Below are 18,657 nucleotides of genomic sequence, written 5' to 3' on the forward strand. Positions count from 1 at the left end.
GCTGCATCATAATTCGCCACTCTGAATAGGTGTGCCGCTTCCTCCTCGTAGATAGATCACCTGTGCCTGCTCCTCCCTGGTTGCGCTCAGCTTCGATGCGCTTCAGACCGGCAAAAAATGTCTTCATGTCATCTATGTAGGCGACAGCGAGTGGCAGTTTTTTCTGCCGGAAGAAGTCTTTAAAAGCACTTCGATAACCGCTGAGGGTCGTAACCTTGAGAGTGTTTTCAGTGTCGTTCATCTTAGCTGGCAAAAAGGCCTCAAAACCTTTCGGCGTAAATGCATTGATGCCAATTTCATCGTTAGAGTCAAAGTACCTCGCAGAATCCGTCTTAGTCGCATGAATCGATGCAGCAATGCTGCGGCGATAGCTGTAGTAAGCCGTTTGAGTCCTGGAGGTTATACATGCGCGGCGAACGTTCTTCGCGTTGAGAGACTCGGTGGGTGGCGTTGAAGAGCTCGGAGTAGCACCATTGCTTCTCGCAATAATGGTGGGGTCTTCGGGGGAGGACGATCGCGCAGAACGGGATGGGGGCATGGGGGCCGGGAACTGGAACTGGAGACTATGTGCGGTGCTCTGAGCGATTCTAGCCAATGATATAGCCCAGTCTGTCGTACGACGAGTTGTCGTACGAAATGACACATAGTAAAACCTAGTGTAAATCTCGATGATATTTCACATTGATGGCAAAACATAAGACATGCTGTCAGACGGCAGCTCTCAAAAGACAAGATATGTCTTACGAAAGCACATGGATCCTACTGTTTAATGGCTTATATAATTATTAGTCAATCATAGTATGGTTGGAAGTTGGATTGCACAAATGGCAAGTATTTATACAGATCATACGAGCTGAGGATATGTGTTGGTTCATTTGGTCATGTTATGCACCTCGATTTACGTAGCATCGATCTCCATAGTTTATCCCATTGTCAATTACGTGGTATTTTAATCCATTACCAGACATGTGATTGTTGATGTGATCACCGAGTCGGAAGCTCTGATTGTCGGTTTCCATGAAGACGGAATGCACTCGAATCCACCTATTTTCAGTATCTTCTCGCTAGTGACGAACGCATTTTCTAGACCGAGACTGTAATGTGCAACACCAACGGTGGGAATTGAATTGTGGAGCTTAGCGTGCGTAGTTTGCCATGAGCTCCAAACGATTAACAAATATTTATTGGTAGAACGTTCAAACAGAAGAAACACCACGTTCGGATTTTAAAGTCGTCGATTGCTGACCGATGATGACTCCTCCTCAAGTGCTCTTTATTCCAATAAACACTAACAACGAAGTAACAACGCCACTTAGTATAGTTTTGGTCTAGCCCGCTAGGCGGGCCTAAACTGTCTGGCGGACTTACCCTTCACGTGCTCTTCTCGGCCTTCGTGAACTAGTCTTAGGCTTTATCTGCTTCTGCCTCCTTTGCCTTCTTGTAGAACGACTCGTATTCAACCTGCGTGCCATAGTAGTGATAGCTGTACTTCTCTAAGAGGTCGTCCGGGGTTACCCCTTTCTTCAACCATGACTCGAAGCCGTCATCTATGTGGTATATTTTGACGAGGTCGGCGGGCTCTTTTCCAGTTTCTGCTGCTTGTTGTAGTAGTTTCTTGTAGAACAAGTTGTATTTACCCTGCAATCCATGGTGTTCATAGCCGTACTTCGCAAAGAGGTCGTCCGGGGTTACCCCTTTCTTCACCAGTACCTCGAAGCCGTCATCTATGTCGAATACTTTGACGAGGTCGGCGGGCTTTTTCCCAGTTTCTGCCGCTTTTTGCAGTAGTTTGTTGTAGAAGTACTTGTAACTCTCCTGCATAGCATTCTCGTTATAGCCGTACTTCGCAAAGAGGTCGTCCGGGGTTACCCCTTTCTTCACCAGTGCCTCGAAGCTCATACTTGACGCCTCCGCTTTCGCTCTCTTGCTCATCATTTGGGCTGCACCCCCTAGCAGTGCTCCAATCGGGGCCCTCTCTTCGTCATTTGAGTCATCTGCGTTGTCGTTTCCCCTCAGGAACTTCTTTGAGGGAATGTCCTTCTGGTCAGCAGTAAACGAACTGGGCAGGGCGGAAACGCCAGGAATAGCCACCTTCGTCGTCCTGATGTGCTTGGAGTTTGTAGCAGCAGAGGCGGCATCAACGCTGGCGTGGAAGATAACCATCAGCATCAAGAGGTAGTAGAAGCGCACGGGCGTTTCGGCAGGCGCTCGTTCTTGGAGGTTGTGACTGCTTGGGGCTGGTACGCGAATTTTAAAGTGAGGTTCTATCTATCTGGTAAAATTGCCCACCGCGCAGTGCGGTCTTATCAGTTCGTCGCTGGAATTCCCAGCGATGAACGCACGGTCCGTGCGGCACGGTACACACTGCCTTGCAGACTCCCCAGGAAGATGGGGAAAGATGGACTGATAAAGAAAGAGTCTTTATCATAGACTGCGAGGTGACAAGAATTTGTTTATGCAAATGATTGTACAAATGACTGACCACGTGATTATGCAAGAAACACTTTAAGTGACCAACCGACTGACGAGCCGTGAATTCCTACTGTATTAAAGGATTAACAACTGCCAACGCGTGTGTAGTATGGTGCAGGATCGAAAACATTGACTTTGAAGCTGACTAGGACACAGCGGAACCCGACACGAACAGGGACATCAGTACAGATAAGAGCGCGGTAATGTAAGCTTCATATTTGTTACATAGCAGGCGTTGTGTTATCGCGCAGTAAAGGCAGCTGCGGATCGGGAAAAACTATGGAGATCGAGATGGTATAGCCAAGGCGCGACAGTACCCCCAACCAACTATTATTAAGGCGAGCCGGCGCGAGCGCGCGAAGACGTAGCAAACCCGTGCGGGGTGCCCCCGAAGCAAGGCCGCGTGGTTTTTGTGGCGCGATGCTGGTCCCGCACTGAATTGTTTGATCGCCCCCCTTGCCCTTCTTTTCGTCAATGGGGACTGGGCCGACGGTCCTGTTGATTTCCAGGATCTCATTGCCGGTGTTCACGCGGTAACCGACTTGTCGATCTTGAACGCCGTAGTGGCAACACTACTCGTCTACAGCCCCACTACCACCATGCCTGACACCGCAGAGCCTAGGTATTAATACGCCTGATTTGAGTTGGGAACAAGTATACCCGCTCGCGAAAGCAAGAGAAAAGTACAAGGACAGTCTAGACGACATGATACTTGGTGAGTCAGTGTATGCAGCCAACTGAAACCCCACCACAAATCGAGCTGTATAAAAAGTTGTACGAGCAGCAGGAGTCAATTCACACACTCCCAATCACGCTAGAATAGAGATTAGAACACGTCTTGAAAAAAACGGGTGACCGAAGTATAACATGACATTTATTGCGAAAGTAGATCAGATTTCTACTAGCTAGGTGAAGTTCATCGCGATAAAGAGAACGATTCCGCCCTCCACTTCGGTCACGGTTGTGTGTACTCTGCTACTCAATGTTGCTTCAAACGCCGTTTTGGCTAATAGGCGGGTTGCGTTTATCGTAGCCGGCTGCCGCTTACGGTTTTCGTGGAGTATCTCGATGGATGGCTCCTCATAGTGATCAAACAGGTATGTGGACGTTTTATTCAAAGAAAAAATAAGCGGGCGCGGTTGCCCAAACTGCAATATTCATCTTACGAAAACGAAGGAATCTCTTACAGCTTCTCCCTCAACAACAATATTTATAAGGTAGTATGTATGTGGCGGTAACGTCATCCATCCATTAATACTATAGGGCGATGCCACCCAGTCTGCGCACGGCAGACATAATCCGACAATGCCGCATGATGATTCACAGTGCTGCCAACACAGCCGAGATGGCATCCCAACTGGGATGCATAACGGGATAGTGAAGATCCAAGGTCGTGGCTGCCCCAGGGCCCCGTAGGGTGTACATGACGTTGGACTTGAGTAGCGCGCAGTGAGCTATGTATCTAATACTGCTATTCAACATCTTCCTCCCTACTACACCGCGACTCCTACCCAAGCGACACAACCTCCAGTGGCCCCCACACAATACATGTACTCCACACAGAATTCCCGTACATGTACAATCGGTTCACGCTTTCTCCTCGAGAGCACACTTTCCACAACGCGTGGCGACATGAATCTCCGTACTCCACGACGAAACACGAAGTTTGTTCTTGCTTTGGTCGGTTCGCTGATACTTGCACCAACACCTTCAACGGCATGGTCGTTTTCGTCGCTCTTCGGGGGTGACGACGACGAATCCGGTCCAGACCCCAGCACGCTAAAAGCGCCAAAGGCGGGAGAAACTGAAAGTAGCAGTGCTGATCTCTCAGACGGCTCTGACATCAAAATGATCCAACCTCTCCTCAAAGCCACCGACTGGTTCATCACGGAAGAAGACATTGTCGACTCGCGCGGGGGTGTCCCACGTGATGGATTGCAGACGTACACGACCGGCAACAATGTTACGGTTTACACTGCGGCAAACGAATTCTTCAGTGCAGTGGTAGACGATTTCTCGGCCACGAAGGAGGGCGACCGCGTCATGTATACAGGCTGGGATACTTGTGTCATTCCATTTGAGGCTGACGTCGACCCTACAGGCGCCAAGACAGGCTTTGACGTAATGTTCAAAGGCATCGTCGAGCGTGGTGGAAGTGTCAACCTCTTGTCGTGGCCAAATTTTCTTCTCACGTCTCAGAACACCAACGCGCGCGACGCCATCAACGAAATCCCACCGTCCAAAGTTAACGGAGCCAAGGCTGTCTACCTCTTCGACGACCGACTTCCGCTAGCTGCATCGTCCCACCACCAAAAAACGATTGTCATCGCAGCAAACAAGTCGACTGGTAAAGACGACCACCCCATCTCTTACGTTGGCGGCATTGACCTCACCAACGATCGATGGGACACCATTTACCACAATAACACGGCCATCCGTGAAGCCGCCAACATCCCGTTTCGCAACAAGGGATGGATGGACGCGCACTTTAGGATCCACGGGCCGGCATCGAAGGAAGTGGCCAACAATTTCCTCCAGCGCTGGAACTCAGACTACAAACCGTGTCAGGGACTCGAGGACGACCTGCTCAGCTTCGACAATCCGGACTACGAGAAGCTGCCGCCGATCGACTACGCCAGCAGCAATACATCGTCAAAGCTCGGCAACCAAAATATCCAAATTGTGCGCACCTTCAGCTGTACCTATAAGCACTATAAGGAATTCGCGCCACGTGGAGAACAGTCCCTCTTCAAAGCTCGTCTCAAAGCGCTCCGAAATGCCAAGAACTTCATCTATATCGAAGACCAGTACTTCATCTACGTGCCTGAGCTCCTCGATGCACTCATGGAAGTCCTGCCCAGAATCCAGCGTCTCATCGTACTTGTACAGCCACCTGACGCTCTTCTCAAGGCCTCAGGATACGAAAAGTACCTATACGAGATGATTGGGCCCATGAAGGAGAAGTTCCCGAACAAGGTGCAAATCTACACCACTAAGAAGGATCTCGACATCTACGTCCACACTAAACTGGTCCTCATCGACGATGTGTACGTTTCATTGGGATCCGCAAACTGGAATCGTCGCAGTATGACGTCCGACTCGGAACTCAACGCCAACATTATTGACGACGAGACAGTTGAGTCGCCAGATGGAGTGACTGTGCTTAAGCTAGCTCGCGACATGCGCGTCCGCAAATTTGTGGAGATGACGCGGCTGAGTTACGAGGAACTCGCCGCAATGAAATTCATCGATGCAGCGGACCAGTTTAAGGTTGCTGCTCAAGATGAATCGACGATTCTGACGAACTTCAGTGTCAAAGATCACACTTACTACATCACATTTGTGGATGTCTTTCGCGAACAGGTGGACCCGCAGGAGGTTTGTAACTTTTCAGGGTCTGGATCCACGAGAAAGGTTGAGTAAAAACTGCAGTTTGGAGACAACCTCTTCAATGCCGTACCAATCTGTCCGTTCGTGTATTGAAAAGAGTTTGCCCATGGTAGGTAAATCCTTACGACATATTCCACAGGTGGAAGCAGATACAAATGAAAGGAGACATCTTGAAAAGAACTGCTCGAAGTTGGTGTGATCCGGTCACTACGCATGTGGTTTTATACATCGATGAGCGCAGCAATAACCGTTTCTAAGGTGCCAACTCAATCATCTCGTTCCGACAGGAGTGGCAGGACAACATAACATTCTTCACCGCAAACCCCGGTTACAGAATCGAATCCAATTCATTTTGGTGACTGTAAGAAGAAGAGATCCGATCGGCTTGTCCAGCGCTTTTATTTTTGACCAGTAGCTTTCACGGAGAGACTATCAAAGAATACCCTCTGGTTTCCTGTTGGAGCAAATATCAAGAACTGGAAACAAAACTAGAAGAAACTGATGTCGCGATGCAACCCACCCACTTTCGAGGTAATGAGATAAGCGTCTTGGCATTGCCCTGCCACCAGTTCGATGACGACGTTCTTCCACTCGTTCTGTTGATGACGTCCGCAAGTAGTTCTTGAGCTCCCAGTCGCACTCCTTGACGAGCGATCTAGCGTCCGAAGTAGTTCTACTGATGCCGATCGACTTCCATACATGAACCTCTAAAAAGTTGCCGAACAATGACCTGGCGTAAAACTCGCAGTGTTGGTGGCTTCATGTTGGTTCCGCGCAGCACTACCGGTAGCGACGACCATCATTTCTTTCTTCAAGCGCCTCTTTGCTTCTTGGTTTCCGCTTCAGTGAGGGGTCAGAGTTTGTAAAATATGGATCCAGCAACGGCTTTATTTTGGCTACCGCGGCTTTATTCGGTTTTTCCCCGCGGCTGTATAATGCAAATCGGGCAGAGCACAACACTGTGCCACCGTCCAAGAAGATCAGTGTCCTCAAATAATGCTACCCCCTAGTCAAAAGCCAAAGTCTCTTTTACAAAGTCTCATTTACGTTCAGAATTAGATCGATCTGCTGGACGATCACTCGGACGGCTCTTCACTTTACTATCTGTATCCTTCTCGACAAACGATCATGTCCCGCCTGGAGGCGAAGACGCTGCTACCGCTGGGCAACGAGGACTCGATGCACCGCGGGGAGTCGTACGGCCAACGGCTTCTTTCGATCCCGCGGGAGGTCATTCCGCTGTCTTTGCTCTCGTTCGGGGGCCCGCCGGCACATCTCGCTCTCGCCCACGACCGATTCGTGTGTAGGTTGAGATGAACTTTCACCAGTTTTAAACGCCATGTAACGAGGGATGCTGTGGTGTGAATGTAGACAAACAAAAGTGGCTGACGGATGAGAGATTTCTCGAGGTTTTGTCGATCGCCTCGGCGATTCCGGGCCCGTCCTCGACCATGGTACGAGTCGACCGCGGCGTTGCTGGAAAGCAGAGCGATAGAAGTAACAAATATTGTTGTTTGCTGGATGCAGACGATCGCGGCTATGGGGCTCTTCCGTGCCGGGCCACTCGGAGGGCTGATTGCCCTGTTCTTCTGGGTTTTACCTAGCTGGATTGCCATGACGATCGCAGGTTTCGGAGCGAGGTCCTATCTCCAAGGTTACAACGACTGACATTCAGGGCCATTGCTTCTGAAAGCCCTAAGCTAAACTGGTTTGGTGCTCGCAGATGGCTTGCCGATCTGGCTGACCGGTTTGGCCCCGGCTGCGGTGTCCATCGTCGTGATCGCAGCGGTTCGACTGTGGCAAAAAGCGTGTGAGGACGACATAGCCAAGAGCTTCGTAGCCTCGGTCTCAGCCTGCGTGATTTTGGCCGCGCAAGGCATGTCGTCTCTTATTTTCCCGGGAGTCATGGCCACTGGCGGACTTGCGATCTTGTTGTCGACGATGTGCGGATACTCGCAACCTCCAATTACAAACGATCGAGTCCCATCCAGTCACCTGGAGAGGTAGGGGCTTTCCCATTCATTTTGATGTGCTGGTGTCGAAACTTAAGCTTTGTCTTGCTTGCAGGCAAATTGGAATTCATCCTTTTGCTGGTGTCCTGATTGTGCTCTCGTGGTTGGTGGTGCTGATTTTGCTTGCAGTGTATCACCCACAAGATGACGGAGATCACTCACTGCTATCGCTATTCTACACTTTCTATTGGATCGGCTCGATCATTTTCGGGGGCGGCCAAGTGATGCTCCCCATGTTGCTGAACGACATTGTTATGGCGGGATGGGTTTCGAAGGAGCAATTCCTAATTGGTCTCGCGCTGGTGCAGTCTTTGCCTGGGCCGCTGTTCAATATCTCGGCGTTTCTTGGTGCACTCATCTACGGCATCTCTGGGGCTTTTATTTCAAGCGTTGGTCTTTTCGGCCCAGGTATCGTCCTGTTCTTCGGATTGCTTCCACTATGGGAACGCGTACGCAACAACAGGCGCCTCAAGATCTTTTTGTCCGGTGTCAATGCTTCGGCCACCGGCCTGATCGTGGCTTCCTTCTTTTTGCTCTGGGATAAGGCGGTGCATACCAACGCTAGCGCTGCGGTCGGTCTGGCCACAGCTCTAATGGTTGGAGTTTTTCGTGTGCCAACATCGATGGCGATCATCATTGGAGCCATCTTGGGCTTTTTGCTCTCCTCGGAGGTGTTCGACCTGGGCCAAAAGGATTTCTGCAGCTGAAATGAAGGAACGCCGCTGGCACTTCCAGCGGTGCAGCAATAGGTCTCGCCGCGATACCATGTGCAATTGGTGTTAATGGCTTGAATCAACATCAATGAATGGTTTGAATTGTGGGGTGTTCATCGGAAGGCATACATACTTTGCTGCTGATATGTAGGCGAAAGATGCGTGAGGGCGGCATGATACATCGGAGAGCGCATATGGGTGGGTGTCCTCCAGCTGGAAGTGGCGAAGGTGGTGTCTATTCCACTAGCTCACATCAGCTCAGACCGGACCGGTGTCAACTAGTGGCTCCCTCCCCCGCACGTGCTACCGATGGCTGAGCTGGTCTTGGTGAGGGCACGAGTCATATTCACATTGCCCGCTTGCCGCACGCAACTCAATCATGAAAAGTTTCGCTATCTCTCTGTTTCTAGGACTTCTTGGCGACGTTCATGGCTGGTGGAAACCCACGCCAGGCGCCTCCTACCAGATCCAACTCACCGGCACACTAGACCTCTCCTACGACGTCGACATGTACGATATCGACATGTTCGACACACCCAACGCAACCATCGCCGAGCTGCAACAGCGCGGCATCAAGGTCATCTGCTACTTTAGTGCTGGCACATACGAGGACTGGCGGTCCGACAAGGACCGCTACACGACCGACATCATCGGCACGCGGCTCGACGAGTGGGAGGGCGAGAGTTGGGTGGATATCCGCAGCTCGGGACTGCGCGAGATCGTCACGGACCGCATGAAGCTGGCGCAGGCGAAGGGTTGCGACGGCGTCGACCCGGACAACGTGGACGGCGCCTTCAACGACAACGGGTTCGACCTCACGGCAGAAGACCAACTCGCCTTCAACAGATTCCTGGCCACGACGGCGCACGGCCTCAACTTGACTGTCGGCCTCAAGAACGACATGGACCAGATCTCCGACCTCGTGTCGGACTTCGACTTTTCCGTGAACGAGCAGTGTGTGCAGTACGACGAGTGTGACACACTGGTGCCGTTCATTGAGCAGGACAAGCCAGTGTTTGGCATCGAGTACTCAGGCGATAAGGCGACGGGGTGCGCTACTGCAAACTCTCTGGATTTCGACACGCTGTTTAAGACGTTGAGTCTGCAGAGCGAGCGCTACAGTTGCCGTGAGATGAGTTTGGTTGTTAGGTCGGATCCTCAAGCAGAATCGTATTCGGGCTCCAACAAGGATGATACATCTATCGGTTCGTCAGGATCGACCCCAGGTGTCACTTCGATTGACGATTCGCACGCGGTTTGTTGCATGTACTTGGTGCTTACACTTCTGCTGGAATACTACTTGTAGGTTCTCTCGTCTGGATCTTTTAAAAAATGCAAAGAGAACGTAAAGTATAATTAATGCGTTATCTTCTTGACAGTACGTGCATCCAGGAGTTTGACTGAAGCATAGATTGAATTAGTGGGTGAGCGCTAGTGCAGCGATGGCTGACACACACAAGCTGATGGCAGCTCCATCATAACCAGACCCGACACCAGACATCGTCACGGTTTTTGAGCCCGCGCCACTACCAGAGCTGATTTCAGCTAAGTGCAAGGAGCCATCTTTCGAGGAAGGAAGGTTTGGGCACTGGTATGTGGCATCTGGCTTCGCTGGGCACGATTCGCTGCCAGTCGAGTCGCCTTCCCAAGTAAAGTCACTTAGCACCGGGGAGCTTTTTGGGCAGGTTGACGTCTTGGCATGGTTCGCCGGCACCACGTAGCTGTCCAAGGTCGGCTCGTTCGAGCCATCGTACGCCGCGTACGCCTCCGCGAGGAACGCAAAGTTCGGGAAACGCTCGTACGTGCAGTTCGTGCCAGCGTCCGTGCAATCCTCAGGCGACAGGTAGCCCAGCCCGTAGTTCTGCGGACCGAACGTCGTGAACGGGTACGCGGACGTGGCCATGGAGTTGGCGTTCTCCGTCGAGTACTCGAAGGCGAATCCGCCGGCGAAGTAGTCGCTGTACTGGGCCATGTTCATGAACTCTGCATCGTGGAACGTGCGCTGCGCTTCGAAGCCGTCCACCGTGGGGAAGGCGGGGCTGACGCAACCGAACTCGCTGAGCACGACGGGGATGGAGTAGTCGTAGCTCTTGAAGCTGTCGCGCAGCAGGTTGAAGCCCGTCGCCTTGTCGGGGTCCGAGATGTCGTCGCACTGCACGTACGTGTTGATGCCGTACCACTGCGCGTTTTCGAGCTCGTCGCTCTCGTCAGTGCGGCAGTTGTAGTACTGCGCGTTTTCGGCTCGATCCGTGTCGGCCATGACGAGTCCCATGGGCACCTGGCGCAGGCTGGAGCAGGACTGCATGAAGGCGCGCATGTCGCGCAGGAACTTCTTCTGGCACGGCGCGTTCCACGTCCAGGGGTTGCCTGCGGTACGGTGGTTGATCTCGTTGCCACCGCTGAAGGCCATGACGTTGTCGTAGCGTGCGAATTGCTTGATGATCTTCTCGCCGCGGGTCTTGTAAGACGCAGGGTAGCACGCGGGTGCGGCGTCGGCCGTGATCTCGCAGCCTTCGCAGTTGGAGCCGAGGTCCACGACGACGTAGATGCCCTCGGCCTGCAGCGCGCACATGAAGGCGGAGTGGTCGACGTCCGGGTCGACAGAGTACAGGCGGATGGCGTTGGCGCCAAGCGCCGTGAATTGCGGCAGGTCTCGCTGCCAGATGTGCTGGAAGTCGTCGGAGAAGAGGTCGAGGTTGTTTTGGTCGAGAGTCCCGGCGTTGGGTCTGGGGTAGTAGTTGACGCCTCGGATGGGGAAGTAGTCGCCGGTGACGGAGTCGAAGAAGCGGTTGCCCTTGATGATGAGAGGGTTGAATGTGTTGGCAAAGCCAGCGTCATTACTCTCGATACTCTGGCTATTGCTGGAAGTGATACTATCGGTGCTGTGTGTTGTGCTGCTGGATTGAGAGGATGAGGCTGACTTTGTTGAGGCGAGGAGTGTAGACGTGTCAGCAGACTCGGGATTCGCGCTTGGAGGTTTGCTGTTAGTGAGAATAGTCAATTCTGGAAGCGAATGGATTTGGCGCTCAGCAGAGACTGCGCCGGCAGCGAGGGCAGCAACCAGGCACCAGGTGTACACGATCTTCATTTTCAGGCGGAAGAGGTAACGCTGTGGAGTACGTATTTCACTGGAAATTGGAGAATGGTGTAGCCGATCGGTTTTGCAATGGTGCCGAGGTACGCTCATTATGTGAGACCAAGAGCGCTCTGAACAGTAATGAACCGACGATTCGTGTGCTCTCTGCGGGCCCACACAAGCGCATGTTGCAATTGCGATGTGTATGTATGGTGGAGGCGCATCGATTCACCGAAGCACAGTTGCGGGCTACTTCGGTGAAGCTCTGCGTTACGAAGAACAGTGCAGGACTGAGCAAGACCATAAAAATATACAACCGTGTCTTGCTTCAAAACAACGTCAATAATGACGTTTTACCTCCTCTTCGGGAGTTTCGATATGCGATCAAGTTCTCCGTTGCACTCCAGGTCTGGGGAACGATTTCACTGTAAGCTTAGTGATATTAATACATTTAATCGTACCCCGTGTAGATATTTCCAACTGAAAGCGCTTTTGGTACTTCGCCACGGGGCTTGAACTTTGCCTAAGGGGAAACGCCAGCTTCTAGCACGAATCATGGTAACCTACGAAGCAAGGAGCCTTTGCGGTACCTGCAGTGGAAAGCGCGCGCATATCATCAAAAGGAAGAGTTGCTTTTGCGTACAATGGCTGATTTCGTAGTATAGAGATCGCTCTCGCCAAACTGAAAACCCAGTGCGCAGACTTGCGCTTCTTAAGGCTCGTTCCAGGGTGGGTCTACAGTACCGAGCAACAAAACGTACGGATACCGGTAGCCTGTGGCTTTGGCCCCCTTCAAGGCTTTGGCTTCGAGACGATGACAACGAATGGTGCCGTGTGTGCCAGCAGATCAAGCGCCTGCACCACGGCGGCGTTACACGAAAATCCCCGTTCATCGGAAAAATGGGAGGGGGGGGGGGGGGGGGGGGGGGGGGGGGCTATCGCTGAGAAGCAAATGCCGCTAGTTCTGGGCAGAACCTTGCAAATGCAAATCTCCGCCTTCCCATGACGGCTAGGCTCTTTCAACTCCAATCGTACTTGGATCAGCTCATTCTTCAAACTACCAACAAAACTGCTGACACAAACACACAGCGATGCCAAACCTTCCCAAAGTTTCAATAGTCGTAGCAGGCTTATCCCTGCTACTAGAAGCCACAACTGCAACCAACCCTCTCATCATCAAGGGCAACCGCTTCTTCGACTCCGTCACCGGCGATTACTTCCCCATCCGAGGCGTCAACTATTACCCCAGACCCAACGCCGGGACTCTCGACCAAAACAACCTCGACCTCTTCTCCGACGACTTCCAGCACATCTGGCAGCGAGACCTGCCGCAATTCACGGCGCTTGGCGCCAACGCCATCCGCCTGTACTCTGTCGACCCGGACGTCGACCACTCCGCCTTCATGTGCGCGCTGCAGGCCGAGGGCATCTACGTCGTCGTGGACCTCGGCTCCAACTGCGAAGGCTGCGAGATCACGGCCGACGCCGCACCCGCGTGCTACCCTGCGTCTTACAAGACCCGCGGCGAGAAGATCATCAAGCAATTCGCACGCTACGACAACGTCATGGCCTTCAGCGGTGGCAACGAGATCAACCACCGTACCGCAGGCAACCCCTGGACGTGGAACGCGCCGTGCCAGAAGAAGTTCCTGCGCGACATGCGCGCCTTCATGCAGTCCTGCTCCAGCCTGCGCCAGGTGCCCATGGGACTCGTCATGGCCGACACGGATCGAGCCGAAAACGCGCAGTACTACAACTGCCGCACTGACGAGAGCGACGAGCTCGAAAACGCGCAGTGGTACGGCATCAACACGTACGTGCAGTGCGACGACATCTCGGACCCCGACAAGGCGACGGGCTTCAACCTGCTGCGCGACAGCTTCAAGAGCTACGACTACTCCATCCCCGTCGTGCTCAGCGAGTTCGGTTGCGTCAGCCCCGCCTTCCCCACGGTGGACGGCTTCGAGGCGCAGCGCACGTTCCACGATGCAGAGTTCATGAACATGGCCCAGTACAGCGACTACTTCGCCGGCGGATTCGCCTTCGAGTACTCGACGGAGAACGCCAACTCCATGGCCACGTCCGCGTACCCGTTCACGACGTTCGGTCCGCAGAACTACGGGCTGGGCTACCTGTCGCCTGAGGATTGCACGGACGCTGGCACGAACTGCACGTACGAGCGTTTCCCGAACTTTGCGTTCCTCGCGGAGGCGTACGCGGCGTACGATGGCTCGAACGAGCCGACCTTGGACAGCTACGTGGTGCCGGCGAACCATGCCAAGACGTCAACCTGCCCTTCGGGATCGCCAGACCCCCGAAACTTTCAGTGGGAAGGTGACAGCGTGTCGAGTGAAGCGTGCCCATCGTCCACGGACGGACGCTTCCAGTGCTCAGTAGCGACGCCGGCGGTCTCGTTTGCTTCTACAGCTCCGCAACTTGTTACCACAGTGTTTGTTGCCAACGTCGAAGCAGCAGCAACAACAACTGTGCCACCGACACCCTCAGCGGCAAACGAGCTGACCCTGGCACCATCGACTGCGACAACAGAGATCCCAATTGCAACTCCTCAGACACCAGCTATTAGCACTTCTAACCACGGAGGTTGCCGAATTCGGTAGATTGCATTTAAACACATCTCAGTTGAGTGGATATCGCACGCATTTCATCTTCTCACTGGTGCTACCTTGCCTTAGCGCAGCAGTAGATCTGGCTTCCTCAGCTCGTAGGCAACTTGGGCTGCAGTCGGACGCTGATTAGAATCCAAGTTCATGCAGCTTCTTGCGAGAGCTTGTAGGTTACGAGGACACTCAGCAGAAAGTGTGACCTGCAGCTCGCCGGATGAAACGCCCTGCAGGATAGCCATATCATTGAGTGGGGCGCCCGAGCCACGAGCTTTGGCGTCTGCGAACGGTAGTTGATGCGTATCCAGCTCCGAGAGAATGATACCGAACGAGTACACATCTACAGCTTCCGTGTATTTTTCTTCGCCACGTGCGATCTCTGGAGCAAGCCACCGAGTGGTGCCAACGCCGGCAGTCATATCAGTCGGTCGCTTGGTGGCGGACACGCCAAAATCCCCTAGTTTCGCGCCCTTCTTCGAGTCCAGCAGGATGTTTCGGGACTTGAGATCACGGTGAATAATGACAGGGCTCAGGGAGTGCAGGTACACAATGGCGTCAATTGTGTCACGTGCGTATTGCAACTTCTGCCCACCCTCTTGCCATGGAAGCCGCGTGGGAGACTTCTTATCCAGCAGCGTACGCAGGTCCCCGCCATCCATATACTCAATCACCGCGAGCATATCAACCAGCTTGGTCCACGCCACACCCACGAATTGGACAATCTTCGGGTGCTCCAGCCACGCCATCAGTTTAACTTCACGCAAAAAGTCTTCACTGGAAGCCAACGACACTTGCTCCTGAATCAGGCGCTTCACAGCTACTCGGGAATTGCGGTATTGGCCTACCCACACCTCGCCAAACGCGCCTTGAGCAATCTTTTTCACAAGAGTCACGCTGTCATAGTCGATGCGCCACGTCACAAGCACAGGGTCGTTCGAGGGGAACAACTTGTCAACCGCTGCCATCTCCTTCTGGTAGCTAGATCGAGCGGCCTGATCGAAAAACAACGGCGTGTCCTCGTGAATGCCCTCGCGATGGCGTTTTAGGCGCCAGCTACTGATATAGTCGTAGACTGCACGCGCGATGCCGCCAACCACACCAAGCGAAATTAGTGCGATCACACCGGCAAAAATGCCAATGACCACCAGTACGACGATTGCAGCGATGATATACTTCTTTGTCGGGTTGCTAGGGAGCGGCAAGTCTGGAATCACCACTCCTACGGTGGCCATTGGAGTGGGGGCTTCCTCTTCCTTGTTAGCACCGTGATCTCTCATCACGATCGCAGGGTCTTCTGCTGCCGCAATATCCAAGCGGCATACACCCTTTCCTTGTAAGTAAACCAGCGAGCCAGCGATGCACGAAGCCACATCCGCGAAGCCAGCCTCGAAGTCTGACAGCCCCGCAAAAAAGTCATATTGCGCCGTCGACATTGCTGCAATCTCAAACCCATTGCCAGAAATGCGGAAGCTGTCCAACTGGGGTGACGCAAAGACTGCGTTGGGGAACGTCATCAAAGAATTAGCTGACAAGTCACTTGCCAAAGCATAAGAGGACACAAAATAGAATGTCAGAATGGTTTGCAGACTCATGTAAGGCACAACAGAAAATCATACAGAGCCGTCAGCATCGGAAACGACGCATTGTACGCATCAAGTGCGTTGTTCGAGACGTTTCTACAGGATGAAAAGTAAGGTCAGCTACTACCAACCGAATTTGATAAGAGGAATCAGTGTTCTCGACATACAGACGCGTAAGAGCCGCGGAAGCTGCAAAGTCTCCTCCGAGCGCTCCCAGTCGGTTCTCTGCCAGGTTTCTGTCACCATAATCACCACCTCCACATTAGATTCGTGCTGCACGCTCCAGCAACAAACCGACAGTCGTACAGCTGCTGTAAGTTCTCCAACGCGCGCACTTCGTCTGGGATGGCTGCCAGGTTGCATTTGACGAGGCTCCTGCAAAATTATGTCACAAATCAGCAAAACAGGGTTTGTGCGTACAAATTCAGCTTTGCCATCGTACAATTTCTGGATCGAGTGCGGCAGATTGAGCCTTCCAATGTCGCTCAGATCCCAGTTCTCCAGCGTGCTGCCCAGTAGCAATAGCAACACGTCAATCTCCACTGCCTCCTATGCTTTTCTCTCTTTCGGCCCACGCACACGTCAGTGAAGGTGTCATCCGGCTGGAAGAGGCTCTCGGGGCGGTCCAGCGCGTCTCCGTCGCCCTTGTAGCTGTACGCATCACCACGAATCTTGGGGTCGTGGAAGAAAAACGCTCGCGACGGGGCCAGCGCCAGCGCCGCCAGCGTCAGGAACCTCATGGAGCTGCTCATCGAAGGGAAGATCGGGACTTATCCTAGACTTGGCGTTTGTATGGGTTCTAATGGAGACTTTTGATTGGCGGAGCTGAATACCCGTTACTTTTAGATGCACCTTGAAGTGAACGATGGCGCTGCGCTACGGCGATGACATGGGGCTCGAGGAGCGAGCGCTGTTCCTCACGGAGCGACTGGCGGCGCTGGATCAGGTGAAGGAGTGGAAGCACGTCATTAAGACGGAGCTCGCGCAGCCGCAGTATTCAGTGGACCAGGTGCGGCCCTCGACGACGCTGGAGAGCCCGCTCATGTTCTGCCTGCTGGAGAAGACGGGGCTCCTGGGGCTCATCAAGCGCACGGTGATCGACCTCCATTGCGAGGCCACGCAGACGGTGGCTGCAGCGTCTAAGAAGCAGGTGACACAGACGACAGACGACGGGCGACTGCTGCCGGAGACGAAGACCGCGAACGGCTGCAGCCTCGACGTCGTTCGAGCGGCACGCGACAACTGGGAGAAGATCACGAGCGACGAGATGCTGAAGGTCGCAAAGGAGCTGGGGAGGCCATTTGTAGCACCCAAGGTCATCATGACCGAGGCTGCAGCACGAGACGACGGACAGGCAGCTGGACCTCCCGCCGCTGAAGCCGAGGGCACGAAACCCAGCAAGCCCAACAAAGTCCTCGCAGCACGATTTCTTTACGATGGGTACGCCTGCCGTTTTACATTTACTGCTTGGATGCCTTCTTGTTGACAGCCTCGCTTCTGGCTAGGAACGACTTGCTACGCTCACTGCAGGTCATTGAGCCGTCTAACAGGCTGCATGAGCCGACAGACACAGCCACCGACGCTTGGGGTGCGCATGCTTACTCCCCCGGCAAAGCCAAGATGACATCCTCACAGGTTGCATGTATTACTGATTTCGTACAGGCTCCATCCAGCTGCAACTCTATTCCGCGCCGTTCCCTGAGTATCGACGGTTGTTTACCGAGCTTGCTCCAGAATGCGGTCAAATCGGACTGGATGAGCTCTTACCAGCGCAGAGGAATGCTTTCCTCGCCGAGAAAAACCGCGTTGGCGATCTTGTGCTGGCGCATCAAAGCGTATCAATGGCTCGCCAGTACTCGAAAACGGGCTGCCCGGTCAGCTTGCGTCCTCAGGTAAGCCGTGACTCGCGTCGTTGGTCACGAAAATCAAAACCAAACCGTGCCGTTTGTGCACTGCTAGATTTGGCGCCAAGTTCTATCCATACCTATCACCGCGCAGGATCGGAGCTACTTCGAGTATTTGAAAAGCCAAGCCGCCCAGTGGACGTACCTCACGGACGGCATGTATTTGCTTGATCTCCAACAGACAATCGACAGCTCGGACTACTTCGTTTTCCAAGATCACCTCGAGAGCGTGCTCATGGCTTTCACCCGTGATACGTACGTGAAAGAGCACGCCTTGCAAGTCAACGGTGCTGTACACTGCTCGTTGTCGGAAGCAGGTCCTCTGCAAGCATCGGGTTTTCAACCGGATGGAACTGCGGCTGATGACACCGACAGAAGATTGCCACCAAACGGAGTGCTGCCTTTCAGTGGTCTCGTGATGTACATGGCCCCACTCGCTTACCTCTACGCGGATCCTGTTGAGATCTACTACGTCTTTCGCGAATTGTACACGCGATACTGGAGCAAGCTGAATGCAATCCGCACCGAGCGAGGAACGATTCTACCTCTTTGCAAGGCGTTTGAAGATCTTGTCGTGCGCTCTAGTCCCGCCGCCGTCTTCCATCTCATAAATATTGGCCTCAAACCACTGGATATCGCCTTCCCGTGGATTCAGAGTGCCTTCTCAGGTGTTTTGGACATCGACCAGGTGCTTCTCCTCTGGGATCGCGTCATTGGCTACGACTCACTGGAGCTCCTTGCCATCTTTGCTGCTGCACTCTTCCACTTCAGAGCAAGTGAACTGGAGCTTGTTAATACGCGCGAAGAAGCCGACGAACTCTTTGCCGAGCTTATAGATATCCCCGTAGTCACTCTATTGCAGGATTACCTATTTGGACTCCAATAACCA

The 18,657-nt window shown here is 53.2% G+C and overlaps 8 protein-coding genes across 8 annotated transcripts; 5 read left to right on the plus strand and 3 right to left on the minus strand.

Annotated features, from left to right (window-relative positions):
* Positions 1–1,404: 1,404 nt before the first annotated feature.
* KRP23_3914 (uncharacterized protein) lies at positions 1,405–2,163 on the minus strand (the record flags this gene model as incomplete). The annotated part of the gene is made up of 1 exon (XM_067888828.1): positions 1,405–2,163. One exon carries the CDS (start codon positions 2,161–2,163, stop codon positions 1,405–1,407), a length of 759 nt encoding a protein of 252 aa, XP_067748032.1.
* Positions 2,164–4,320: 2,157 nt separating this feature from the next.
* KRP23_3915 (Phospholipase D alpha 1) lies at positions 4,321–5,895 on the plus strand (the record flags this gene model as incomplete). Its single annotated transcript, XM_067888829.1, has 1 exon — positions 4,321–5,895. One exon carries the CDS (start codon positions 4,321–4,323, stop codon positions 5,893–5,895), a length of 1,575 nt encoding a protein of 524 aa, XP_067748033.1.
* Positions 5,896–6,990: 1,095 nt separating this feature from the next.
* KRP23_3916 (putative chromate transport protein) lies at positions 6,991–8,581 on the plus strand (the record flags this gene model as incomplete). The annotated part of the gene is made up of 5 exons (XM_067888830.1): positions 6,991–7,165; positions 7,234–7,316; positions 7,390–7,516; positions 7,586–7,865; positions 7,930–8,581. The coding sequence occupies 5 exons, from the start codon at positions 6,991–6,993 to the stop codon at positions 8,579–8,581; spliced, it is 1,317 nt and encodes a 438-aa protein (XP_067748034.1).
* A 385-nt stretch (positions 8,582–8,966) lies between these two features.
* KRP23_3917 (uncharacterized protein) lies at positions 8,967–9,893 on the plus strand (the record flags this gene model as incomplete). The annotated part of the gene is made up of 1 exon (XM_067888832.1): positions 8,967–9,893. One exon carries the CDS (start codon positions 8,967–8,969, stop codon positions 9,891–9,893), a length of 927 nt encoding a protein of 308 aa, XP_067748035.1.
* Positions 9,894–10,004: 111 nt separating this feature from the next.
* KRP23_3918 (1,3-beta-glucanosyltransferase GAS5) lies at positions 10,005–11,675 on the minus strand (the record flags this gene model as incomplete). The annotated part of the gene is made up of 1 exon (XM_067888833.1): positions 10,005–11,675. One exon carries the CDS (start codon positions 11,673–11,675, stop codon positions 10,005–10,007), a length of 1,671 nt encoding a protein of 556 aa, XP_067748036.1.
* A 1,079-nt stretch (positions 11,676–12,754) lies between these two features.
* On the plus strand, positions 12,755–14,281 carry KRP23_3919 (1,3-beta-glucanosyltransferase gas4; the record flags this gene model as incomplete). Its single annotated transcript, XM_067888834.1, has 1 exon — positions 12,755–14,281. One exon carries the CDS (start codon positions 12,755–12,757, stop codon positions 14,279–14,281), a length of 1,527 nt encoding a protein of 508 aa, XP_067748037.1.
* Positions 14,282–15,055: 774 nt separating this feature from the next.
* Positions 15,056–16,616, minus strand: KRP23_3920 (Toll-like receptor 2; the record flags this gene model as incomplete). Its single annotated transcript, XM_067888835.1, has 7 exons — positions 15,056–15,058; positions 15,130–15,820; positions 15,901–15,960; positions 16,032–16,100; positions 16,171–16,239; positions 16,307–16,372; positions 16,444–16,616. 7 exons carry the CDS (start codon positions 16,614–16,616, stop codon positions 15,056–15,058), a joined length of 1,131 nt encoding a protein of 376 aa, XP_067748038.1.
* Positions 16,617–16,729: 113 nt separating this feature from the next.
* On the plus strand, positions 16,730–18,654 carry KRP23_3921 (TBC1 domain family member 19; the record flags this gene model as incomplete). Its single annotated transcript, XM_067888836.1, has 4 exons — positions 16,730–17,304; positions 17,370–17,452; positions 17,527–17,756; positions 17,824–18,654. The coding sequence occupies 4 exons, from the start codon at positions 16,730–16,732 to the stop codon at positions 18,652–18,654; spliced, it is 1,719 nt and encodes a 572-aa protein (XP_067748039.1).
* Between the last annotated feature and the right edge of the window lie 3 nt (positions 18,655–18,657).

The sequence above is a fragment of the Phytophthora ramorum genome (assembly GCF_020800215.1).
Source record: "Phytophthora ramorum isolate Pr-102 chromosome Unknown Phyram_PR-102_s0003, whole genome shotgun sequence".
Taxonomy (NCBI): Eukaryota; Oomycota; class Peronosporomycetes; order Peronosporales; family Peronosporaceae; genus Phytophthora; species Phytophthora ramorum.